At 39.2% G+C, this 27522-nt stretch overlaps 1 protein-coding gene across 2 annotated transcripts in view; it reads right to left on the reverse strand.

Annotated features, from left to right (window-relative positions):
* LOC119787555 (G patch domain-containing protein 2-like) overlaps positions 1–27522 on the reverse strand; it is a 45152-nt gene that overhangs the window by 10950 nt on the left and 6680 nt on the right. For both annotated transcript variants that reach the window (XM_038291497.1, XM_038291498.1), the window contains exons 3-9: positions 21359–21420; positions 20777–20917; positions 19856–19935; positions 19696–19760; positions 19583–19622; positions 19405–19499; positions 11455–11540 (exon numbers count right to left, since the gene is read on the reverse strand). In XM_038291497.1, coding sequence (XP_038147425.1) covers positions 11455–11540; positions 19405–19499; positions 19583–19622; positions 19696–19760; positions 19856–19935; positions 20777–20917; positions 21359–21420 — 569 coding nt within the window. The remainder of the gene's footprint in view (positions 1–11454; positions 11541–19404; positions 19500–19582; positions 19623–19695; positions 19761–19855; positions 19936–20776; positions 20918–21358; positions 21421–27522) is intronic.

A 27522-nucleotide genomic window follows, 5' to 3' on the forward strand; every position in this document is an offset into this window, starting at 1 on the left:
GCTGCCACGCAGCCCTCGCACTAGGCTGGGCATTAATGAGAAGGGGCTGGACCACCGGGCAAGAACGCAGCGGGCCCCCGGCGCAGGTGATCTGTCATGCTGCCTTTGAGTTTGGGGGAAGGAGACACATGAAGACAGAGGTGAGAGGAAAGGTGGTCTCACCCATGCTGAGGGCTGGCTTAAACCTGGACCCCAACATTGTACTAACCTATCAACATAGCAAACAGTGTGATGGACTATGACTTCATTAGACAAAGGCCATCAGCAAGCTGCATCATGAAGTGTTTATTTCGTCATATAATGAACAAAGATAATCTATAAAGTATGAAACTTAAATAAATCAAAACGCATTTGTCACTGCTCTTCAAAGTGAAAAACTAATTCCAAAATCCACTACTTTGAAACTGAATGAGTTAAACAAGAAGGTCTCCTAATCAACCAGATTACAGTCTCTTCACTAGAAATACAACAATATTGGATTCAAGGTGAGAAACAAAAGTAGAGGGAAGTAGAGGGAAGAAGACAATTAATTCTATGCCTTAAAAAATATTTTAGAAGAAAGTCATTAGCCAGACCATGAAGTGACTGTGGGTGTTGACTGACAGCATGAAATGTAGCGGGTAAGAAAAAAACTTTTTTTCCCAGAAAAATCTGCATTATTTTCTCTTTCAGTATCTGAGCAAATAGATTCGAGAACATTTTTTAGAGATAGGTCAAACCTGGACAAGCACTGCATAGATACTAAACATGAAGTACTTTAATTATGGTGGTTTTGAAAAATGGAAACACTGAAATGTAGGAGATTAAAAGAGCAACCCTGGTAGCAACTGGATTAGAAACTGCAATAATAAATCTGAATCGGAAAATATATATATATTTTTTTTTAAATATTTTTTGTTGCGGGCTGCTCGGTGGAGCAATAGCCTTGCAGCAAGAAGGTTCCGGGTTCAATTCCCTGCCACGGGTCTTTCTACATGGAGTTTGCATGTTCTCCATGAGCATGCTTCCTCCCACAGTCCAAACACATGACTGTTAGGTTAGTTGGCTTCTCTAAATTCTCCTTCAGTGTGAGTGTGTGCGTGAATGGTTGGTTGTTCTGTTTGTCTCTGTGTTACCCGGCAATGGACTGGCAACTTGTCCAGGGTGTACCCCACCTCTCGCCCGTAGACAGCTGGAAATAGGCACCAGCACCCTTCGCGACCCCAGCAGGGATAAGCGTGATGAAAATGGATGGATAGTTTTTGTTGTGAGAGGTAATTTTCCAGGCAAAACGAGCTAACTGTTAATGCTTTAAAAACCAGTCCATCCCGAGCTAGGTCTTAAGCAGTGATGGGACTAACGGCGTTGAAAGTAAAGGCGTTACTAACGCCGTTACCTTGTTTTAGTAACGAGTAATCTAACTAATTACTTTGACTGTAACTATAACGCAGTTACCATTGCAGACACCCCGTTACTGCGCGTTACTCAGGTCGCACAATGAACCTTTCTTCATGATAGGACTCGTGCGCAGGTGCGTGAAGCTGACACCCCACCCACGTCAAAAAACTCTGCAAATTGACTGAATGGTTAGTGCAACGTTAGTGCAGATTTGTGCAGAAAAAAATATTGTTTGTGCTACTTTTGTTTAAGAGATATTAAAGATTATTTTTTAGGTCATCCAGTGGTGCGCGCCTTGTCATGAGAGAGGGGAGGATGAGAATGGCTGATGTATAGTGAGATTCCGTCTGTCAGTTGGGTAGGTGGGTGTTTCTGCTGCTGGGTGTTAACGTACAGCACACACAGAGAGATGGAGAGTGAGGATGACTCCAGCAGCAAAACAGCGTTTTCCACATGGAAATGCCTGTCTTACGTCGAGCTGCGTTTCCCCACCACACAACGGTTCCCTCTGCATCTCCGCACAGCGCAGGCGGCAAGAGTCACCGCGCAAGCGACAGGAAACGCGCATGCTCGCTAAAGGCGCGCAACAGTCGCCCTGTGCTCGCGCCACAGGAGAACTATGCAGAGCGTGAACGATCAAATGAAAGGGAGAAATCTGGATGGATGGATGGATGGATGGATGCTCTGACTTTTCAACCTACTGTATTTTTTATTTTAAACATTATTTGATGGCCTTTGTGGCAGGGATGGAGATCCATATTTTATGTCACACACAGAGTATACATCTAGATAGATAGATAGATAGATAGATAGATAGATAGATAGATAGATAGATAGATAGATAGATAGATAGATAGATAGATAGATAGATAGATAGATAGATAGATAGATAGATAGATAGATAGATAGATAGATAGATAGATAGATAGATAGATAGATAGATAGATAGATAGATAGATAGATAGATAGATAGATAGATGTTGCAGTATCTATAACAACCCAAACACACACGATTTCAGAATTAGACATCCCCAGTTATTAATTTCATATACTCACCAGATCTGAATGCCCTGTTAAAAAACTTCACATCTCGTTCCCCCCTGATGTCATTTACGTTGAGTTACAAGAAATGCAAAACTCTCTGCATGTTCTTGTCTTTGTCGTCCGCTCTATTCAGCTGGCTTTAGAAACACACGGCGAGAAGGTGGGGGCTGGGTGGTGAGGTTTACGGGGGCGAGAAACGCAAAAGTAAAGCAATAGTTACTTTTACTAGTAACTAGTTACTTTTATTGTGGAGTAACTCAGCTAGTAACTCAGTTACTTTTTGGGAGAAGTAACTAGTAACTATAACTAATTACTTTTTCAAAGTAACGTGCCCAACACTGGTCTTAAGATTGCCATTAGTATCTGAAACAGGGGAGGCTTGTGTTAATTAAATCAAGACATAACGTCCTGCTTTAACAAATAATGAAACACATGAAAACAACATTCCTACAACAGGTAAAAATAGCTCTTGTGAAGCACTCTGAAATAATCAACTCCACAAACTATAGCCTCTTTCGCACTGAAAATAGCGGGTTAACGTGTGTTTTTGAAACATGGGTCGAGCCACTGACAATCTGCATTTGGCTCCCTTCTGGCAAAAAAAGCTGGGTCTAAAGGGCTGGTTATACTCCCCGCAGCAGTGTGTGGCAGGGAGCTTGACGCAGACATTTTTGATTTATGCTCAATTTTGAAGCGTGGTCTGCGCTATACGCTGTGGGTCAAGATACGGCTGAGGCAGTGCTACTCCATGTTTATCGAATGTAAACAGAGTTGTTTGGCTTGATCAGATCTGGTTAGATCAGAAGTGACTTTCGCGGTGTGTTGACGTCCGTATGTTGCCTTCAATGGCCGAACAGAGCCAAGGCGATTTTAACGTGGGTCACTTGCCGAGTCTTTTGACCCGGACACAGATACGAGTCAATGAGCTCTTCCCACTGCCACTAAAAGCTAATTTTTCCCGGGTTTAAACGGGTTTTCGGCCAGTGGGAAAGGGGTATCAGACAAGAGTTAAGCAGAATGCAACTGTTCTGTCTGAATGATTGCTTTTTCCTCTCTGGTCTGAGTCTGATGAAGAAAACCTCCCCTCTATCTGCCCGGTGTCAGATAGAGGGGAGCAGCCAGCTTCATGACCCACCCCCGGACTGACCGCCCCTGCTTCATAGACTCTATAAGAGGCTTAACCTAAATGGAAGTGACAGATTTTTGCGTTATCCAATCAGGGCCCTACTTTCTCACTGGTTGCTTCAATGCCAAGAGGGATTTCTCACAGACCGAGCATAGCATATAGCGTCCTGCTACTCCAGAGGAGCAGAGATAGTTTTGTGAACAGGTTTAACAGCTTAATAATGTTCAACATACTCATGAAATTAAGCACATTTTAGTGCACACTTCATTCGGTTTATTGACTACATTTAACAAGGCTATTTTACAAAATTTAAAAGGTATCTTTAGCCTCCCTAAAGGCTGATATATATTCAGAAACCAGGTGGTCTGCGTGTGTGTCACAGTGAACGTGAATGTGCCCCCGCCCCTTCCGCAGACACTCTAGTCCACCTTGCCAAAATTGTAGGTGACCGCAGACAGTGCCGCAGACAGGAGGCGAGAAGAGCGAGGTGTGCGAGAACGCTGAGACCCTTTTTCCACCTTGGAGCCGCTCTTTTTTGCCCTCATGTCCCTCTGTTGTCGGACAAACTTGCCCCCACTTCCTCACCCCCTCTGCTGTATCTCGACCCACAGCTAGTTCGTGATTGTTCCTTTTGCATTGTGGCGTGGAATAACATAGCGCAGACCACACTTCAATATTGGGCATAAATCAAAAATATCTGTGACAAGCCTACTGCGACACACTGCTGCGGGAGGATAACCAGCCCTTATTATTCAATTTGAAATCACCGCTCATCTAAGGCCACAGTTCTTGGAAAATATCGCTCCACATTTCCTTTTCCTTTATGAATGAATTAAAAACCTAAATCTTTACTTTATAAATTGAAATTCAAATTAAAGAGATTCCTATTAATGGTCTTGTGTTGAGCGCATATAATAGTATGCACTGATAAGCAAGTTATGCATCTAGAAATAAGACCATTATTATTCTTGTTGGCTGTGTTCTCAATAATCAGTGGAAATAAATATAACTAATGTAAGTCACAAACCTGATTGCAAAAAGCAAGATATATTCATGATAATATAGGCCCTTTAAATAGTTGTAGGAAAGAAGGAGAACCAAGGAATTGTTTGGAATATCTGGATTGGCAGAAAGAAAAGTAGAAGCTCTCCAATTTAAAGCTGAGAAATGGAGTGGTCATCTAATCCAAATAGATACCTGGCCTGATAAGTTCTTGTGTTTTGTTGTTTTTTTTTTTTGTTTCTTTTTTAGGGACCAGGTTTAGCAGTGTTGTGAAGGTGCTAAGAGAGTAAAGAAAGAAGACAAAGCAACAGCTGGGTACCGCCTGAGTAATTCCCCATAGAGCCACGGAGGATAACTCCAGACACAGTCCATTTTCACTCCTGATTACCTGGTTTTAGATCCAGCCACTAACATATACAACAATCCACTTCCTCTGGCTAATCCAAAGACTCAGCTGTCGTGTTCACTAAGAGTAATACGCTGTTCTTTCTACTGAAAGCAGACAACAATCTTTCGATGCAAACAGGATGTCTACCGGGAAACGACTTCACTCAGTAAATCACAGAATCTGATTTGCCTCTGTGCACATTTATGTCAGAGTGGCAGCAAACCAAAATTCCAGCGAGTAGAGTGTGAAAGCTTGTCAGAGTAAGTGTGCATCTCCTGAAGGTCCTGTGATTACTGAGCAGAGACATGGTGCAGGGGGCTGCCGGGGTAAAGATTTATACAGAGCAGTTGCAGCTGCAGAAACTGACATTGGATGACATGGGGTGCATGATAAATCATTGTGGGCAGGGGGCACTAGACTCAAGAAACAGAAAATCAGTCCAAACAGGGTCGAACAGGATCTGTCGCTGAATGACTCTCTTTTTTTATCATCCCCTCACACATAGATAGCGCTAAATATGGAAATCTAAGACATTTAGATTCAAAATTTGTGAATTTGTGCAGAGGTTCCAAAAGAAATATACAGAATTCCTAAAAAAAAACAAAAAACGTAAAGGTGCTTAACATTAAGAAATATTCAATATCTACTGTTTGTAGTAAACTGTAGTTTAAATGTAAACAAGCTGCTTCTGTGAGTATGAGAGGTCTTTGGGGGCCAGGGGTGAATCTTTTTTTCACTATTATGGGAAGCGGTTCAGCCCTGGTAAGGTGAAGGACGGAATTGCCAGCTGTTCCATCACTCAGCGCAATAAATGGATCCAATCTGTATCCAAGTAAAGCATTGGCTGTTTTTAAATTCCACCTCTTTTATCCACATGAATGATGGACCCCAGTACAGAGCCCTGTGCAGCAATATTAATATACATCACAGGTCCGCACCCCTCAGTAAATCAGGGAACCACCAGCATTCGTTATTTAAATGACAAACTGCAGCTGCAAGAGTGGTGAACAGAGAAGAAAAGGTGGACAAACCAATTCAGATTTCAATCCACTGAAGACACACGGTTCAGAGGCATCAGGCTGATGAAAAAAGGCAGCTTGACTGGTGTAACACACACCCAGCGCAGACAGCTTGGTGTCTTCTAAAACTCTGTATAACTCCAATTATCACTTCTCTATGCTAATCTGCTCTTATTTGGTATCAGTTCAATTTAATTCAGTTTATTTACATAGCGCTAATTCACAACATCTCAACCATAGAACCATAAACCATCTATCTTTAAATGCTTCTAAGTTGAAAGTGAAAGAATTTCAAGCAGCCTCAATGATCTGTAATTGTTTTACTTGATGTGTTCTTTTTTGTTTTTTTATGTACCTGCTATTATTTTTATGTATTTATGTTTCTTATGTAACTTTGCTGCCTCTTGGCAAGGACTGCCTTGAAAAAGAGGTGTTTCATCTCAATGGGATTTTTTTCCTGGTTAAATAAAAAAAAATAATAAAGTGCAGTGTATTATACTGGGATTTAATAGAAAGATTAAATCACAAAGTAGCACATAATTGTGAAAAGAAGAAAAAGAGCATGCTATAATGTTTCAAAAATAGTTTCCTTAACAATTTGTGAACTGTATTAGTTTTCAGCTCACCCCTAAATAAAGTCCACAGCCAGAAATTCCCTTAGTTCTTATCCACTATTTCTTTCTCACCTCCATTTCCATCTCTGTGTCCGTTGTGAAAGATTTTTCTCCCTAAATAATTTTCAATAAAGTGGAACCTCATGGCAACAACCATAATGGTCTGCTTGTGAAAGCAAATGTGTTGGATTGTCATCTAGCTCTAGGACATTGATTCCCAGAGAAATATTGGCAAAACAGGACATAAAAAATTGCCTTTAAAATATGTGTAATTAATGAATAACACCAAACTGTGGACAATTTAATCTAATTTTTTTAAAGAACATTAGTGAAGAACAGCAGAATGAGGACAAAAGAAAACCCATATACAGTCATGCCCAGGTTACCTGGTTAAGCCTTTCAAAATTGTCTTGTTTTGCTTTCTTTTTTCTTGAACTTTATTTCCTGCCTTCACTTCTTGAACACACTCCCAGCTGCATTTGTCCTCTGAAAAACCCTATTGTTGTCAACTTCTGGCTTAAGATCTTAATGTCTCTGTTGTGTGTTTTGATATTTATAACTCACCCCTGCAAGCTCATCTTTCAGTCTGTTCAAGTGTTTAGCCTAACCTTGCCCTCAAGTAATTTTTAACCAGCTTGTACCGTAGTTTGAACTGATTTTTGCATCAGTTCTGGATTCGATTTTTGTTTACTATCCCTTTGACTGAAGGATTATTAGTTTTGCATTGAATGCTAACAACACATTTGTAATAGTTTATTGGACCAAATCCTTGCAATTTTAGGAAAATCCAATCTGTGACAGAATATATCATGACAAGGCAGCCGAATCGTTAATTATGGTGGTAGCAGTATCATGCTGAGGGATTTTTTGTCTTTAGGAGGAGGCTTCTCAGAGTCCATGGGAGGATGGATGGACGAAAAGCTCTTACAGGCCGCAGAAGACTTGGGACTGAAGAGAAGGTTCCCTTTGCCCTAGGGTCTAAAGCCAAAACATATAACGTATTTTCACGACTATAAGGCGCACTTAAATGTCTTTTTTCCCCTCAAAATGTGCGGTGCGCCCTTTGGTGCGGTGCGCCCTATGTGTGTTGTAACTGCGACTTTTGAGACCACCTCATTGAGGAGATGATGGAAGAGTGGCTGAATGTAAGGAGACCAGGTGTTTTTTTTCCACTCATCACCATTAATCTGTGACTCCATGCGTGCCCATCTCACAGCTGATGTGAAAAACATGGTGAAACAAATTAAAGCTGTGCTCGCTGTTATTCAACCGCTCGACATCGGTGTGAACCGGACCCAGCAGGTGCAGCGTGTTTACATGCAAAGTCAATGGTTGACGCGCGTATAGGCGCAGCAAAAGGTCCCGCAGCGCGTTTTGAGCAGCAGGCGCTGCGCGGGAGCGTTTAAGCATCTGCCAACGCGCTGCTGCTGCTCGAGATGGAAAAATTGAAGTTTTGCTGCTGGACGCGCCGCATCAACCAATCAGAGAAGCTGATCTGGGAGCTGACAGCAAGACAGACACAGCACTCTGATGACATATGATATTAAGGCAAATGAAAAAGGCTGGATGGATGAGGAGATGATGAAAGCGTGGCTGAGGCAGGTGTATGTGAGGAGACCAGGTGTTTTTTTTCCAAGCATCACCATCGCTGTTAATCTGTGACTGCGTGCCCATCTCACAGCCGATGTGAAAAAAAAGGTGAATCAAATGAACGCTGTTATCCCGGGGGGTCTGACAAAGGAGCTTCAACCGCTCGACATCGGTGTGAACCAGCCGTTCAAAGTAAGGCTGCGAGCGGCGTGGGAGCGATGGATGACAGACGGAGACCACAGTTTCACGATAAGTGGAAGGCAGCACCGGGCAAGTTACGCCACCGTTAGCGGATGGATTGTAGATGCTTGGACTAACGTGTCTGCTGGAACTGTTGTTCGAGCTTTCGCAAAAGCCGGCATCATTTCTGAGGAGCCGCGCGGCACGGAAAGTGACTCTGACAGCGAGAAGAAGGGGAAATTGGCATGTCTGATTTAGCGCAGCTGTTTAATTCAGAAACAGAGGATGATGACTTTGATGGGTTTGATTAATACTTTGTAATAAATACATGAATAAAGCACAATCATACTCAGTTTTGCTCCCGCTCTATTTTTCTACCTGAAAACTTAATTCAACAGCAGCCTCTGGGCGGGTCTCCTCCGGTTTCACCGCGGTGGCTGGCAGGTGTTTTTCATCTAAATAATCTAAATCTTGCAGCTATACTTGCTGTGATCAGTGGGAATAAAGTAGTTTTAATATGTTTTTAAGTGAGAAAGTCCACCTGAAAACGTAATCATTGCAGTCAGTTCATCCAGATTATCATCGTGCCTATACTATTTCTGTCGGAGCCGCTCAGACCCCCACATACCAGCGGTGCGCCGACAGTAGAAATCCCTTCAACAGCAGCCTCTAGGCCGGGTAGCCTCCGGGTTCACCACGGTGGCTGGCAGGTGTTTTTCATCTAAATAATTTAAACTGCAGGCACCAGGATACCGGCAATGAAAGCGAACATATTCCGTCGGCAGGTTTCAGGAGTTTAATTTAATTTAGAAGTGATCACAGCGCTCTGTTATCTGCGATGTGTCTGTCTCACGGCCAGCTCCCAGGTTTGATTAATACTTTGTAATAAATACATGAATAAAGCACAGTCATACTCAGTTTTGCTCCCGCTGTATTTTTAAATACGCAGTAGAGCTATTTAAAGGTAGTAGAGGACATGTACCTGTATATAAAAAACGCGCCCTATAGTCCGGTGCGCCTTATGTGTGTGTTAAATACAGAAATGGCACACATAACTGAGAGTGCGCCTTTTAGTGCGGTGCGCCTTATGGTCGTGAAAATACGGTAGCCAGAGCTACACGGATGGGTTCATGCAATCTTTATAGTAAAAATAATTTGCACAAGAAACAAAACAAAAATAATAAATTTGCAATACATAATGGTATATAAAGAAGTTTTGTTATTACGTAATTCTTCCTATGTAATTCTAATTCACAGAACTAGTTGCTAATGCCTTAAAATTAAAAGTTAAAATACATTAGAGATCAAAAATTATTTAAAAAAAATATATTACAAACTGTATTAAGAATTTATTTAAAAACAAGTTTATTTTAAACTGTGTCCTTGTCATATTTTTAAGTCTTAGTTGGGAAGCTTTGTGAATATAGTTGCTTCAGACTGTGAATATATTCAAAATGCAGACAGTAAAGGTTTGTTTCTGCTGCATAAAAAGGAACCAAAAAGGAATTTTTTTTCCAGTAGCTTGTAAAAAGGCATTGTGCTGTCACAAATGTCAGTTTCATATTTCCCCCCACTACCACTGTTTTATTGATACGAGCCTATAATACCACTCAAGTAGATTGTGTAGTTAATATGCTGACTTTTATCTTGCAAAAAGACCATGCTTTGACTGGGTGTGTCTAACAATGACGATACGATGTGAAGCAAAAAAAAAAACAGACAATGAAACACGGGACTAGTGTGGAGTTGTGAAGCTGTTGATAGCCTGGGATTTTGGCTCACACAGTTCAGTTTTGCATGTATAACTGAATTATAGTGTGTTTTTGTTTTCAAACACAGTTTGTACTTATTTTACATGAAGATACACTACACTTTTAAAGACTTCTAACTTCCTTAAAGTTAATGATTTGGATGGATGGATGGATGGACGGACGGATATTTAAATTTAGTAATGCCTTGTAACCATGCATTTTGTCATACGTTTGGATTATGTAATAAATTCAACCTTGTAAAATGTAATAGGTTTATAGACGCATTTTTTCATAATTGTGTACAAGTCCATAAATACATTTTCTTTACCTTTCTAGCTCATTGTTACATTTCTCTTGGGTTTCAAGAGGTGCATAGTTGTTTTTCCTAAATAAAAGTAGAGATTTTTCCATCTATACAGAAATTAACCTTCCACTTATGTGAACAATTGAAATGTCTAAACCTGGAAGCATGAAGGCTTAATTTCGTGCTGAAATTTTTTCTCCTGTAGGGTAATTTGTCAATAAGAACTTGATCTAAAAAACCTTTGTGGAATATTCTGCTATTATTGTTTTTACAGCTCAGCTTGTTCTGGAAGTCAGTGCACTGAAAAGAGCTGCTTATGCGATGTTTCTACCTTGGAAATGAAGGCAAATAAGCAACAAAACTATTGGTTATTAAATATAATTTTAAATAAATAAATCAACATTTTTGATTGGGATGCACACAAAAAATAGTTTAAGATTGATAAATAAACAATGCGACACATTACCATTTTTGAAACAGAGGAACCATTTCACCTGTTTGTAAATCTCTGCTGTAACCAGACTCTACAATGCGACCCTACAACGGCAATAACTTGTGCAATGTGCAATTAGTTTAACCCTGTGCAATAACCTGTTCCTTTACATATGACACCCAGTGCAATAGTTGTAAAAATAAATACCCATCTATTTAAATACCCATGTAAATACCCTGTGCAACAACCATGTATAATAATCCTGCTTTTTAAAAAAAAGAAACACTTCTGCTGTCATATTTATCACAAGTCTGAATTTCTTAATTACTTCCTGAAATGGCATTATAAGGAAAGAGGAACAACATGCTTCTTTAACTCCTGTAACTTCTACAAAAGTAAATCATTAACCCATTGAGCTGCTATTTAATGGAAATATATTAAATAAATCCAAAGTTTAGTTCAAAGAGTTGTAAACATTTAAATTGCCATTCCAGCATAAAAAAAAACTAGTCCAAGTTGCTTAACAACAAAATAACACCTGTTTTATAATAAACAATACCTTCTTCAACATCTTTAAGTCGTGGTTTCAAATTAGTGCAGATGTGTCAGTGTGTGGAGGCTGTTACCTGATGTTGTGATGAATACAGCTTCTGCTTCTTTCTTCCTTCGCACGTCTGCTGAGCACAACATTCCTGGAACGAAATTAATCTGCCTGGAGCACCGAAGACAGAAAAGAAAACATCACCCAAATGATGAAATCATTTTACATAAGTCAATAAAAATCCAGCACCGCACATTTGCAAACACATTTACTTTACTTTTAGACATGAATTTTGTCATGTTAACATTTTTCTTCATTAATACATTGTTTTCCACTGCTGAATATTTTAATGAGTAGAAAATGCTGATTCAGAGCCATTTTTATGTTCACTTAAACACAAAGTCCTGTGTGCTTGTTAGGTCTCAATAGCATTGAATTGCAGAGATGTATATTTAAGATCAAGGAATGCTGCTTTATCTGAAGGGGAGGGGGGTAAAGTGGTTTTTGAAGTGAAAAGACCAAAGGGTTTAGGTTTAAATTAGTAATTATGCTGTCTTTCACTTTATTTAACATTATATAGTCCTTTGCAAAAGTTTTAACAGCTGATAACTTTTTGTACTTTTTCTGCAGGCCAAGACTCCATTTTCCATATTGTTGCAAAGGTGATCAAAAGATCCATCTACCTTCAACTGATCTTCTACATATGGTCCTAACCAGGAATAATGCTCATCGTGCAGATTTAAGTCACAGTAATCTTTAAGTTTTTATTTTTGAAGCATACTAGGTACATTAGTAATAGTTAAAAAACAACAGATTAGGGAAAAGTTTAGATGTTGAGGTCAAAATTTTACATACAAGGTAAAATTTGTTCATACATCATAAATATTTTTATCATCTTGTCCTTTAGCAATTTACAGTACCAGTTGCATTTTTTTTTTATTTTCATTTTATGTCCCCAAAATCCTTTTGGCATAAAATCTCTTTTCATACATTTAAATTCAAACTGGTTGGTTTTATGGGATGGACTAGATGGTAAAGCCTGGCTATTGTTACTCAAGGGAATGTCCCCTGGGAGGAGACAAAAAAGGATAGCCATATCAAGGGGTGGAGCTGAAATGGCTATCAGCTGTGGCCAGCATATCAACAACCTGGAAGTGCATAGCATTATGTAACCAAAATGGCCTCAGGTCATAACTTCTATAAATCTTTAATATTTTTGAGGATATAAATTCTTTCTAAAAATTCAAATAAGCCAACTTCTAGCTCTAAAGATCTTTTAAGGTGTGTTTGGGATAATTTTTTTACAAAATAAAATTCAATATATCAGCCTCTCTGTTGATTTCAGGTGAATTATAGAGTTTGAGGTTTATTATTCCAGTGACATGTGAAATTTTAAATACTACTCACAACTAAACAGCTCAAAAGCATGATGATGATGATGCTACCATCATTGACACTTGATGTATGCTACAGCATCCGTCCAAAAATACCATCACCTTGTTAAGCAAAAAGAATTGGCTCAACTTACTGAATTGCTAATTTTAAAAGGGGTACGAGTATTTGTATGTATATTCTAAAGAAACTGAGTAGGTCATCTGGACGGGTTCCTCTTTGTTTAAATGTTTTTTCTCCTCTCTGAGAAACTCCTTACTGAACATTGTTTGGATTTTTTTTTACATAAATTATCAAGAAGGATCAGAACATTTCTATGTATAATTTTGGCAGTGTGTGGATTAACAAAAAACATTAAACAAAATCAAAGTTAAGAACCCAGTTCTTTTTAAAACACATTACAAAATACATAATCAAACAAGAAGAGCACTCCGAGAGCTCAGACCTCCGCCAAGCAACAAATTTTGCCCCATTTTGTGACTCACACCTATAGCTTAAACTCACACTTCATCTGGATCATTACCAAATGCTTTGCTCTCACCTTCTTCATTCACTCTGCTTTCTTATTTTCCTCACTACAGTATATTGAGTATTTTTCATAAATTAAAAAAGTCAGACATTAAGAAAGTGTTGCATACTGAACATTTCAGTAAATCTTTAAGACAGCATCTTAAAATAGCAGAGAACCGCAAAGAGAAAACCTCATTTTTAGGAACAAGCTACGTAAAGCTTCACATCCCTTACAGACACATGCACCAGAGAGGTCCTGTAAGGCCAGCCTTTTAACTGGCAGACTGTCCGGTGACCTCAACTCCCATAAATCACATGACGGGTGTGCAGGCGCTGGGTGTTGAGAGCTGTTCAGGGCATCCTTTGAGCGAAGTCCCTATGTTGTATAATCAATAGATATAAAAATAAATGGCCTGACCGTTATTCTCTGCCTGCTACCTTTCTCTAATAAAATCCCAGTAATGCATATTTCATTTACTTTTATACTTATTGATTACCTGTACTCCAGTTAGTAAATCACGCGCCTATCGATCCCTCAATCGTACCTCTGTCGGACAGCACATAACCAGCCATTTGCGGCTCTGATAAAGAGCTCAGACATTGAACTCCTCACAGTAAATCTTTGCAAACTAACTTTTTAATTCCAAAATCGATCCACATTTAAACGTTGCATTATTTCACAAGGCACGCCTGCGGCATTAAATGTAATACCGTGATGCATTTGGCCTTAATGTATGGAGAGCCATCCCTCTATCTCTTTCCCTACTGCATTGAGGCAGAGACATGCAGCAGGCCAGGAGCCTGAAGGGAGGAAAGGGTCCTATCCTGCCCCAGAGTGATGGAAGACAAAGCCATTTGTAGCCATCTGAAGCCAATTGAGGTGCTCAAAAATATCGTAATCAAACTTGAGAATACTTTAAATTGGATCATTAAGCTGAGGAAAATAATACAGATTAGTTCAGTAAAAATGCACAACTTTTAATCAGCAGTACACAGGTGTCAGTAGTTGTAGAAAAATAAAAAATGTGTGGCATTATTATTATTTAACATCTGTTACTTAATCAGTTTTCTAAAACTTAACAGATGTCTCCACCTAAATTTACTGAAACTGTGATGAGAAAGCAGACAGTGACTTTGAAGCTCTATGGACCAAAAACGGGGGCCAACAACAGCTAAACGCAATCAAAGGCACAAGGACACCGAGCAAATTGTGCCCAAGATAGATTTCTTTCAGGTCATATAAGACACTTTTAAAACACAATGAAGTCCCTCAGGGTGCAGAGTTAAAACAGCATTGACACAGGGTCAGCTGTAATTTTGGAGCACACATACAAAAGCAAATATATCAATTAGAAATGATAAATCAAAAGAGGAGGGAGAAGCCACAGTTAGAAAAATGACCATCTATTTTCATTAGTGTTCATGCTGCTTCAGTTGTGAGCAGGATCTTAAGATTAATAGAGGAATTCAAATGAATCAGAAAGGATTAGGCTCTCCAGGGAGTATAATCAATTGCTCCAAATCAATAATCAATAGGCCACTCACACCAATATACTAACTGCTGACACTGTGATCTCACAGTTAAAATGAAAACTGGGAAGGGAGTAGTGTAATGCTATGATTTATCTCACAGCACAAGTGTCATTTAGGAATAAAATAATCAATAGAGAAGCTCCAGTGGGAGGTGGTTATGCATTTTAAAGTGACCGTCTAAATTGTAGTTAAATCCTACAAAATGCTCTGTCTGTATATAAATAGATTTAATGATGATTAGGAGGGAAATGTTGTACTTTTTTTAATCAAAAATAACTTTGCATTACTTAACAATACTACAACAGAATATGCCAGCTTAAAGTACTACTCCTTAATTTCCCAGAATTTGGTGCCATACAGCAGACCTGCTGGCAAACACCCCACAACATGAAACTGCCACACTAAGCTTAATATCTAAGAATAACTGTTAGTGCTATTAGATTTTAGTCATAAAAGGACAGTGTCTAGCTAATTTGGCTTTTTATTAGCAAAAAAACAAGTACTTTCATAAATGCATATTTTGCCAAAACCTAATAAAATCACAGATTAAACATTTTGTATCCAGCATTCCAATGACAGATACTAAGTTGCAGTACCATCTTTGATTATAACAGCTGAAAGGGGACAAAACTTAGTGGCTTTAATCATTATATGCATATGAACATTTGTTATAAATGAAGGAACATAAAACAAGAAAAGGCGACCTGAAATTATTCTACTTGTCATTTTCTGTTGAAATGGAGGATCATCGATATTCACTGCCAAGGCAGAGGGAAGAGAAAGTAACCGAGAAAAGAAAAGAAAGTAACTACCTGAAGAAAAGAGAGTCTGAATCGACGTAACTTTTACCTGGTGGAGATAAATCATGAGGAAGCAAGATTTTAAGACGGATGCTGAGGTTACAGGCTTTCGACTGGACAGGTAAGGTAATTGAGTAAAATTAAATTTATTTTGGTGTTATGTAATAATTAAAGGGGAACACTGTTTTTTTACATTGGGCCCTTGATTTTAAGTTATTACATCATGTTCTACTCACCCATATGAGTTTTGTATCATTTGGAGCCGTTTTTAAGATATTCGGTTAGGTTATATCCAAGTAACGTCTTTCTATGGGCAATGACTTGAAGGCAAAAACTAAACTGTTCATAATTTATTATTTATGGTACGCCAGCATTCATAACATGTAGACGAATCACTGTCCCACAGACATCCGCGGTTATATTTTTTATATTTATATTTTTTTTTAAACAAAGCGGAGTGTGTATGACGTCATCCGCGCGCGCCGGCTACCATTCATTCATCCTGTCTGCTGAACTGCTGCTAGTTTTACTCACATGCCTGGAAGATGTCTAGTGCTACAACCACAGATGATCTCGCTCTCGAAATGGAATTGAACGATTCAGATTAGCTAGCCGAATGAATATAACGGGTAGAGCTTAGCCGTCTGTGGCCCGGGCTGCCCTTTGACAACTCCAGTCCGGCGCACCGCTATATGGGTGAGTAGAACATGATGTAATAATGTAAAATCAAGGGCCCAATGTAAAAAAAATCGGCGTTCCCATTTAAGGCAATGCAGTCCAGCAATCTGTTCTCCTGGCAGATACTGCCAGTTTGTTTGGTGTTCTATACTGGACGAACTCAGACGCAACAGTTATTAATTGCTGTTACTCTTCACAGAATAAAACCAGCAGACAACGTTATTTTAGCTGTATTTTTAAGAGATTTTCAATATGTGGGTTGCATGGTGATGCAGTTTGTAGCACTGCTGCCTTACAGCAAGAAGGTTCTTAGTTCAATTCCCAACATAGGGTCTTGGTCTTTCTTCATGGAGTTGGCATGTTCACCCTATGCATGCATGGGTTCTTTCCGTGTACTGCGGCTTCCTCCAGCAGTTCATAAATAGAAATAGACTGTTGACTGTTGGAGTGTACCCCATCTTTCGCCCATAGACTGCTCGAACCTGAACCATAAGCAGACGAAGATGGATGTGAGGACTTTCCATGTATCTTAAGATTTATATAAGCAGAACTGTTTAGGGTGATGGTGGTTGGTGTCTTCCACCTAACCAGAACAAATAGACCAGTGGCAGCCGGCCAATAGAGGGTGCTATGGTGCCGCCCCACCCACCCAAAGACCCTGATTAAGACATAGAAAAAAAAATTATAATTGACTCTTAAATTTAAATTTAAAAAATTAAGAAATATATGTATTTTATATGTGCAAGATAAATATTTAATCTTTATTGACTAGTAAAGCGTCATTCCATTTTTCTCCAGGATTGGTGACGTATTTCCGCCCTGGGGCACAAATATTTTTGTCCATAGACTCTTGTTACAAGTTGTACATGCTCCGGAGAGCTTCGCCCCGAGGTGACAGGCAGTGTATTTGCTCACCATCTCCCGCCATAGCGCAGACTTTTTGCACGTGATTGACAGGTTGAGTCACAGGATTTGGAGATGCATTGGAGAGAGAAAGAAATGGCGTAAGAAACATCCCTTTCCTAGATCTGGTTTAGCAAGAAAGCTTGGCTAACTGCATGTAGCGGAGCTAACACTTTTTTCTGCTTTCCCTGCCGCTTTTTCAAACTTCAGGATCTGACCGAGCATGGATAAAGACAGGTAGGACTGATTTAAAGAACACTGTTTTGAATAAAAACCCCCCTGGAGAAAACTCCACCAGCCGCCACTGCATACAATCACAATATAATACAGTTATGTTTGTTGTTGTATAGTGAAAAAAATTTCAAAATGTGTCATTAGTTTTGCACGGTATTGTGTTATAATAAAACAGATCTCTTAAAATGTGTTAGGCAGGCAGAACTGCAGACACAAGCAGACATTTCTGTTTGCATGTAATTGTTTGGGATGAACTTGAATGACCCAGTCAGGTCGTAAGCACAAGCTAGCCATATCACTGGAGAGTGGATTTGAACAGCTTGGGGAGAAGGATTCAGCTCGTGCCGTCCAACGAAACACATCAGAAGCCTCTCTCGTCAATCCCCACCCTCTCTCTCCCTCACTCATTTGGGAGTATGATTTATACTTTTTGAAGTGAAGGGTCTTGAATCCCACTATAAAGGAATTAAGAGATCTCCCCTGAGTCCGTCATTCAAATGAGAGCAAGGCAGGGATATGAGGGCTTTTTTAATAGGAGAAATTAGTATTCACAATGCCTTAAAGTGGAATCTTAAGGAACCTTTCAGGTGGAGAAGAAAAGGCCAGTTTAGAAAAGAAAGCCCTAAGAAGTCGGGGGCTTTTCATAGCAGTCGTGTTTTTGCCCCTCATCAAGGAGAGCTAAGGCGCTCTGTGAAATAGCCCAAGAGAGTGGGGAGGAGAAGATGTGTGTGTGTGGGGCTGCATGTGTGTGTTAAACAAAAATTAAGAATGCACCATAAATAGGCAGAGTGGAAACAACACAATGAGAAGTCCCACAGTCTCCAGGCCAAGAGAGCTGCTCAGTTCCTCAGCAGCTCCACATGCAGAATCAACTGTTCCAGGGAAGACTGGGAGCGACAAGACGCTTTGACAAACATCTTTTCGATTTCTGTAATGCTTCTTTTTTTTTTAGCCAACCCAGAAATGGTAGAATTTAAATCAACATTAAGACAACAAAGCATTCTCTATTTGTGGAATCTGACCTTGAAAACTAGTTGAGCTGAATTTGAGCAATACTTCAGTCACTTACTTTCATTTGTGTATAGCTCACTTACAAGCTTTATTTTTTTATTTACAAACACATTTATAAATGGTCCAAAAACTATAAATACTTACACAACATTAAAAAAATCTCTGTTTTTTGCCATTCACAGCTAAAAACATACAAAAAAAATGTTCCCATTAGTTAAATGTCTTAGAAGTTGTAATAATATATTTTTTCACATCACAACCAAAATCATCTATATAATTACTACATTTTAATGAAACAGACTAACATCAAGCATTGTATTATTGTGAATGTCCTGTTTTAAAAGGAATATTCCCAAAACCATGTTTTTCCCAACCATGGGTCACTTACACATTAAGGAAAGGTGCATACAGCATTTTCTGTTTGGACAATTATAATCATATATCTAAAACCATGTTTTCCACTACAAAGTCAGCATCAAATAATAAAACTAGACTTCATGGGACTTTCTTTCAACAGTATTTTTTTTTTGTTATTAGGATTATTTTCTCTAACAGGCAGACTTTTGAACAGAAGAATTAATGCTTACCCAAAAAACAGATTCTGAAATGAATACCATTTACCCTTTGGTTGCTAAAAGGTACTTTGTTTGTCCAGTGAATAAACCCAATATGTTTGTAATGTCAGAAAGAAAAGGAAATAACATTTAAAGGGGTATGAATGGTATATATATATATATATATATATATATATATATATATATATATATATATATATATATATATATATACTGTATATATATATATATATATATATATATATATATATATATATATATATATATATATATATATATATATATATATATATATATATATATATGCAGATATTTCTAAACTATATAGACAAGTTAATGTCTATATAGACAATTATAACCACAACAATGCTACATTAACTATCATGTTTTATTACTTACATGTTTCTGATGGCTGAGGGGGAACATCTGAGATGGGAGCTCTCTGACATCATCATGTCATTGGGACACATCTGTAATTGGCACAAAGGATTTAACTGGAAGTTTGAAACATTAAAGTTTTAACTAATAGAATCAAGGCAAATCTGTAAAAAGATAAAAATGTGATTTCCCAGCATACCTGGTTTCTGTCTTGCTTTCCAACAGGTGGTAGCCAAAATCTGAAATGAAACAGTGAGAGGTAAGGATCACACTGCAAAACCATATTCAGTATGATTTATTCCAGTGTCTTACTTTCTCTGGCTGTGATCTGCAGAGAAATGTCTGAGTCTTTCCACAAACACTGGTATGTTATTGTTCTACGCAGCAGAAGAAAACAGGAAAAAGAACAAAAACAAAGCTGTTACCACATTTTTCAGCTGCCTTACCATTAATAAAGACGGGTTTCTTTTACCTTTCTAGGAAGACGCCGCCTGTCCCGTCTGATGCAGCAGGCAGTGGAGCAAGGCAGTCGTTTAAGATGTGAATGAAACCCTGCAACAAATAAAAAGCACAAAACTTAATAAAATGAACATCCCTATAAAGATCACTATGGACTTTATTCATTATCTGAACAAAAATCAAAGTTTATTTTTCTGGTACCAATGTGAGAGTTTTTGCAACAACAAAAAAGTAGTTGAAGTTTTAGGCAAGCGTGCAAAATTGGAAGGAAGGAAGGAAGGAAGGAAGGAAGGAAGGAAGGAAGGAAGGAAGGAAGGAAGGAAGGAAGGAAGGAAGGAAGGAAGGAAGGAAGGAAGGAAGGAAGGAAGGAAGGAAGGAAGGAAGGAAGGAAGGAAGGAAGGATTTCATCATCAGGATTTCATTTTTTTTTTCTTTTACTTTTTTATTTACTTATTTACTTCAGACCAGGAAACTGTTGCATTTGTGACTTTCTCAAATTGTGCAGGAATGACGAGACTCACCTTAATAGTGTCAGATCTAGGGCTGAACAATTTTGGTGGAAACCCAAACTTTTGCCAAATTTTGAAACCAAAATTGTGATTGCAGTTTTATTTTTGGGTTTCATTGTCTTCATGACCTTGACAGAGTCCATTGTTCAGGGGCTTTACTGTTGCAGGGGAAAGTGTTTACTTCTGCTCGCAAGAAGCTAGCTGCAACTCTCTTTTCTCTTTTGTGGGGCTGCAAACCCGTTTTAAGTCATTTAATTCTACCTAAAGGATTGAAGTGATGTATTTGTCTTACTCCTTACATGTAATGAAAATTGCTTTATGTAAAATTGCCATTATATTGCAAATCCAATTAGTTGCCCAGTCCAGATCTGAACACCACAGAATCCTCACTTGTTTATATCTATAAAGAAAAAAGCTTACACTACCTCTGACAGAGCGTTGCGCAGGTAGGAGGAAATTGGAGGGTTGTCTGTCCTCCAGCGAAAGCGGGTTGTCAGAGTCCCAGTTGGGCAGAAGTCCAACTCCACAGTCCCCTTCAAAGAACCAGTCACTCTGCTCATCATCACCTGCAGACATGGATAGTGTGATCAGAAATGATACGAAAGTAAGAAAATCAGTGTGAGAAAATCAAAAACTGTCTTGAGCTTTGCAGTGAGCTGCACAGCACCAGACCACCCCAAACATTTAACTGATCTCAGACCTGTCACTCAGCATGGTGTCCACAGGAACCATGCCTCTCACAGTCAAGGTGTAGTGACAACTGTTAAATCAGAGGCCGCCTGGCCCCAGCGCGGCTAATGAGATTAGCAAAGGCTTCAGCGCTCATTAACACGACATGACAACGTCTTATTAGAGTCGCCTGGGTGCCCAGCAACCAGCCCATTGTAGCCAAATCTCTTTATACAGCCCCAGTATTTTCTTAGATTGGAGCGAAGGCCCTCTCATCTGACCACACTTTACAAACTTCCACAAAACTATATATGATAGGGAAGATTCATGTGTTATACCTTGTCTTCCTTCATCATTGGTGAACAGACCGGGGTCACTACTGCACGTGCTGCTGGTTTCCCTACAAAGGAGAGAGACAAGGGGAGAAAAAAATATAAGACCTGTTTTTATTTGTCACTTCAAGCAGGATCTCCTCTAGAGGTCGGTTTAAAGGCATCTGTACAGTGTAAATTAAGATTTCATATGCTTGTCTGAAATCAATATCTAAAATGCAGCATTGAGTAACAAAAAATGAAGAGCAGAGCAGGAGGTCGACATAAATAGAAATTACACAAAAAGGCAGAGCGCTGTGTTTCTGCCTCAATGCGATGGGAAACACAAAGGCATCAGGAGGGACTCTGATCGAAGCCACTGAGTGACATGAACAATCTAATTGAATATCCTCCGCTGTCAGCTTCAATCTAATCTGGCCTACGTTGTGGAGGATGACAGCACAGAGAAGCACAGTCCCCCTACCCGCCCTCCCTCTGGGTGTGCCCCTCACACACAGCAATCCCCAGACATGCCACCACTTCCATGAGGCAACTGGCTGACATCTGCTGTGTGGGCTGCTGTCGCTTACCATCCCGACCGCCCCGCTGCTGGTCCGCTCCACACCCTCCGGCAAACCCTTTACACTCCCTCCATGCCCTCTGTGGGCCTGAACCTCATTATTCTGACTCTCATTGTCTTCCTCACATTTCAGTGAATGATGGAGATTCTATTATATTTATCTCTCTTTCTCTTAGCAACATTATCTCTGGTATTTGGCTTCTTGTCATTAATTTTCATTTATTCCACCATAGAAGCTTAGCACTGCTTTGTTGTTACCATAACCCACATGACTGAGAATTTGTACAAGCATTTTCAATTATTGCTTGTTATGCTAAGGCTCCAGTTGAGCAATGAAACACTGTTGTGTCCATAACAGAACACTCCTTTGAGAACCAGAGAGGCATCAGTCAATATATTGTTGCTCGTTGATCTTTATTAGTATTTGTTTTACAAATGTTTTACTCATTGTATGCTGTTCATTAAAAAAGTAAGGTCCATCTATGATTAATATTTTTGGGATTATGATACAGAATGTCTTGCAGTTTGCTTCCTGTTTATCATCTCTGACCTTGCTTCCAAGACAAACCTGGAGGGTTCAATATGTGCTGATAGAGAGCTTTGCCATATTGCAGAGGCCTCTGTGTGACGTCAGGATAAGAAAACGCTCATACAAACGTTCCTTCTAGTCTATGGCCATATGGTCCCGCATCATCTCCCTAAACATCTAAGAGAAGCAGATGTGAGAGTGGAGACAGCCTCTCCAGGGAATCTAGAAGATGTCTGGCCTAACCCTGGACAGCCCCTTCACCCCCATCCAGCCTCTTTGACCCCGTCTCTCTAGACCGATTCCCCAGGAAGCTCCTCAGCTGGAAACATCTGCTGGCATTTGATGCACACCAAACATCAGCATCACTAGAGGACACAAGTTCGAACTTTTACAGTACCTAGCAGTACTGTGCTAAGCATCAGTAAGTTACGTGTTTCCTTTCCCAGTATTTTGGAGAAATGTTGTGACAAGTCTGGCAAACACGGGTAAAAACAATTAAACAAAGAGACTTATTAATTTTTTTTTTTTGAGGGCTTTAAGTACTGACTAATTTATATAATCTATAACTTACAAACCTATTATTTTAAAGATAAACTTATCTACTTACTCTTAAGTAGTCATCTGTGTCAAATAATGCAATGGAAGAAAATTTGTTGGAGTTTGCAAAACAATCAAATTTCAAATCGAATTTGAAAAACAAAACAAAAAAACTGGAGGGATTCAAGCTTTAGATCATCCTAGATAAAGAGATGGAGCTACCATGGATGGCTTGGAAAAGATTAAAAAAGCTTTTTTTGAGATATGATGGCTAAAGATGTCCCGATCCAGGTTTTTGCACTTCCGATCCGATATTGTTTTTGGACTTCCGATCCGATACCGATACTGGCCGATACCAGCCTATCCGAGCATGTATTTAAGTTTAAGTTAAAGTATTTAGCCTTAGTTGTAAGACTCATGTTGAAAAAGGTTTTAGTACTCTTGATAACATCTAGCCAGCTAAATCAGGTGAGATTGAATAAAACACAATGCTTGGTAACAACAAACTTACCTGTTTATTAAGAGATAAACACAAACTGGACAAAATTACGAATAGCAATCTAATATTGCACAGTGAACAGAAAAACTGTAAACAGTTAAAGGTGCAAGTATTACTGTAAGTTTTAATAAAAATGCAAAACAGTGGAATGGATTGTTTCAATCGGCGAAACTGGAAAATACGGACCGGATTTTTTTTTTAAACTGGATCGGCAGTCTGGATCGGCATTTTACATGCTTTCCCGATACGCATTTTTTTGCCAATATCGGCGTCCCGATCCGATACGTGGATCGGATCGGGACAAGCCTAATGATGGCCTAGTCAAAGTCTAAACCTAAGCCCAACTGAGAACATATGACGAGAGTTGAAAATGGATCTCCACAGAGGTATTCAGTCCAAAGTGACCAAGTTGGAAGTGAAGATTTCAGTCTCTCAATAAGCAAAGCAGGTAGTAATAAAGGTAAAAAAGGCTTAAAGGTGCGACTGCAGTGAAAAGTGGTTCCATGAGGTACCGACTCAAAGATGGGTGAGGACATACCCGCAGTTAAACAATTTGGAAACCACATATCACTTTCTTTCACTTCACAAATGTGATCTCCTTTCTGTTAGACTGGCAAATAAAATCCTAATGAAATCCAGTGAAGTTTATGGTTAAAAGGTGGCAAAAAAAAAAGGGATAAGTTCAAGGGTCATAAATACTTCATGAAGACACTGTATGTTCAAGGGAACAAGGGCAAAAACTCCATAGTTAGGGGAGATAAACTTCATACCCCATATGGCCCAATTGTTTCTACACAAGCTAAAGAGGAGAAGTCAAACACAGTATCCAGATGAGCACTAATCATTAGGATATAATCCTCAGCTCCTGGGAGAGGCAGACCGGTTTGCACAGAGATTACAGACGAGCCACCATTTATTGAGCCTTGGCTCTTTCTGCAAAGGAATAAAGGAGACGAGCAGTGGAGGGGAGTAAAGTGCTGATAACAATGGATCTGTGGGCTCTTCAAACAAGTTGCTGCAGCCCAAATCTGTGCCCTCTTCCATTGGTGTCTGATTATAAGGTTATCCCACCCTCCCTGAGCTGCAGTAATTGGATTAGTTTCAGAGATTTATGAAAATTAACTTCAGCAAACGCTGAACTGCCTCCTCAAAAACTCCTCATGGAGTTCTCAAAATCTAAATTACGACAGGAAAGAGCAAAGCGAGCTCTGAGAGGCTTTTTGGGGGGCGTTTCTTTGCAAGAAGTCAACATCAACAGAAGTGGCGCACAGCTGGAGACGGAGGCTGGGCCCTGGACGCTGCTACCCACAGGTTAGGACTGCTTGCTTGGCCAGCCTGGGTGCCAGGTGGCCTCAGTGCCAGCAGGCTGGGCCAGGTCTAATCAAGGATGTGGAGTCCAACTGGAGCCTTCAACATCTGCTCTCCTCGCACTCGGCTGGCTGAAGGCAAAGCTCTACTCAGTGTGCACATAAGGAGAGTGACCTTGAGGAGGGGCACTTTTCAGCAGACCAAACACTCCAAATGGAAAAGGTTAACAGTTAGAAAGAGACCAAAGGAATCCACATGGTTCAACAATGGCATCCGTGTCTGACATTCAATGGACCACACAGCCTCAAAGCATAAATATTGCTGTTGTAACATTGTCAGCCCCTCATCCCTGCTGCCATTTTTTAATACCCCTTTGCCTCCATCAAGGCTTAACTGTTTGATTGTTCAGCCCTCACTACAGAGTGGCAGTCCACTGAGCAGCAATCAAGACTGTTGCAGTTGTGTAAGTGAGAAATGATTGACAGCACGCTTAGGTGCTCCCATTTATTTCTTCTCCTGGGCTGTTTTCTGTCAGAACGGCTATTGATTTTCCCATAAAGTAAGAAAACAAATACTGTTTAGGGGCTGGGGAGGTCAGCACAAATTAAACCTGAAGACATAAAGCTTTCTCTGCTCCATTAACAGTTACTTCAAGTGCATGCATGCTTTGGGTGAACAGATGGTGATGAGATCCACAAATAACAAGGGAAATACGTTTAAATACATACAGCTAGCAGATAACCTTCTGTTTAAATCATAATACACCAATACATAATAACATAAAAACTTTCTACACAGGGCCGTACAATGCAAATACTCACTAAGTCTGTTAAAAGTCTATATTCTAATGACAAAGGTGGACATCAACCAAGATCATCCACATCTCTGGACACATGCTTAGGGGTTATTCAAGTCTACTTTTAATCCTGGACCTTGGTTTTTTCCAGAATCTGCTTTGCAAAGACAACTCAATCCTTTGATTTACGTAGATTGCTTGATTTCAATGACATTTTAAACTTGCATTAAAGCTTCCATCTAAAATTCATGTATAGTTTTTTTTTTTATGAATAATTCTATAGACATAAGTCTGTACAACTTATACCAGCATCATGTCATAGACTGTATTTGTTTGTGTTCATGAAATGGGATGCCTGTTATCCAACTCCATCTCATTTTAGAGTTATATATTACCTTAAATAAAATAGCTACACATAAAATTAGAAAAGGTAAAATACGAGAGAAATCAGACAGATTTATGCTACTTTCTCTCTACATATCGATATGAGCACTGGCTCCTCTCTCCTTTTCTTCCCTTGCCTTAGCATAGAACACATTTTCTATATGGTTCAGATCTATGAGCTAATACACATTTTCTACATTTTTTAAAATATCCTTTAATTAGAATAAACTCATAATGCCATGTAGCTAAATAAGGTTCCCAGGCACCTGAAAGGGAAATGGACCCATACTAATATTGATGTGGGGACACAAGGATATAGCTTTGTGTTGACATCTTTAAGAATGGTTTACTTTTTTACCTTCCTTAACCATTTTCCTCTATGAGACTAGAAAGACAAAAGAGTCCTGGTTCAGCCTTGATGCTGATATTGCAGTCTAAGTCAAGTTAAATGAATACCTCATGAGCAAACATGGATTTGTAATAAAGTACCTAGAAACTATTATCAACAGAAAAAAATATTATTCAAATAATATTTAATAATTTGAATATGTTTTTCAAAATATGTAAATATTTAAATTATACATATTCCCCACAGTGTTTTTCTGCATGGATTCTGCATGTTGCTGCATGTGTGGGTTCTCTCTAGGTACTCCAGCATTCTCCCAACCTCCAAAAACATGACTTTTAGGTAGATTGACTTCTCAAATTATCCTTAGGTGTGAGTGTGTGTGAGAGGGTGCATGGTTGTGTGTCTCCATGTTGCCCTGTGATGGACTGGAAAGCCTTTCCAAAGTGTAACCTGCCTTTCTCCCACAGTCAGCATAAGAGAGGGACCAGCACCAACATTACAGATTAAGTTGGGGAAGACGGACGGATGGAATTATTGATAAGTTACAACTGATTTATAGGGATTGATAGGGGTGTCAATAAGTTTTCCCCATATGCTTTTGTTAAAACTTTATTGAAACTAAATTTGTTATATGACATAAAAAATAAATAAAAAGCTGGGCATTTTTGATCACACATTTTTTGTGAGCTGCTTTAAAACACAATAGACAGACAAATGCAGTGTTTTGGTATTTATCTGACTCTGTGAGAAACATTCTCATGTTTCAAGTTAAAAGTTGTGGGTTTAATTCCAGGTTTGTCATGTCAAATGTTGAGGGGGCACTGAACAGGTCACATAACCAAAGGCTGCCTATCAATTTGCATATCCTATCAATTTGCATATCCGACTATAAAAGTGTGAAAGCTAATGCAATGTAAATCTTTTCCAACCATGATAGTCACAAACGTTCAACACAAAAAGGTTCAAAATGTTCTGTAAAGGCATTCAGTGAAATCATAATAAATTTATTACCTTATAGGTCTTAAGCTGTTCATATCTGTTGCGGTTCTTCAGAAGCACAGTTAAACTAAAGGTCTTGCTTATTTCATAGATTTACTATATGCAGTGTAACAATCTGTTCAGTTTAATAGTTTAAAGTCCCTTGCTGCTAGACCTAAGATCCTCATTTAGGTTAGTGAAATGAAGTGTACACAGGAGAGTGCACTCTTG

This window comes from Cyprinodon tularosa, unplaced genomic scaffold (genome assembly GCF_016077235.1).
Source record: "Cyprinodon tularosa strain WSP-4 unplaced genomic scaffold, ASM1607723v1 ctg3, whole genome shotgun sequence".
NCBI classification, from domain to species: Eukaryota; Metazoa; Chordata; class Actinopteri; order Cyprinodontiformes; family Cyprinodontidae; genus Cyprinodon; species Cyprinodon tularosa.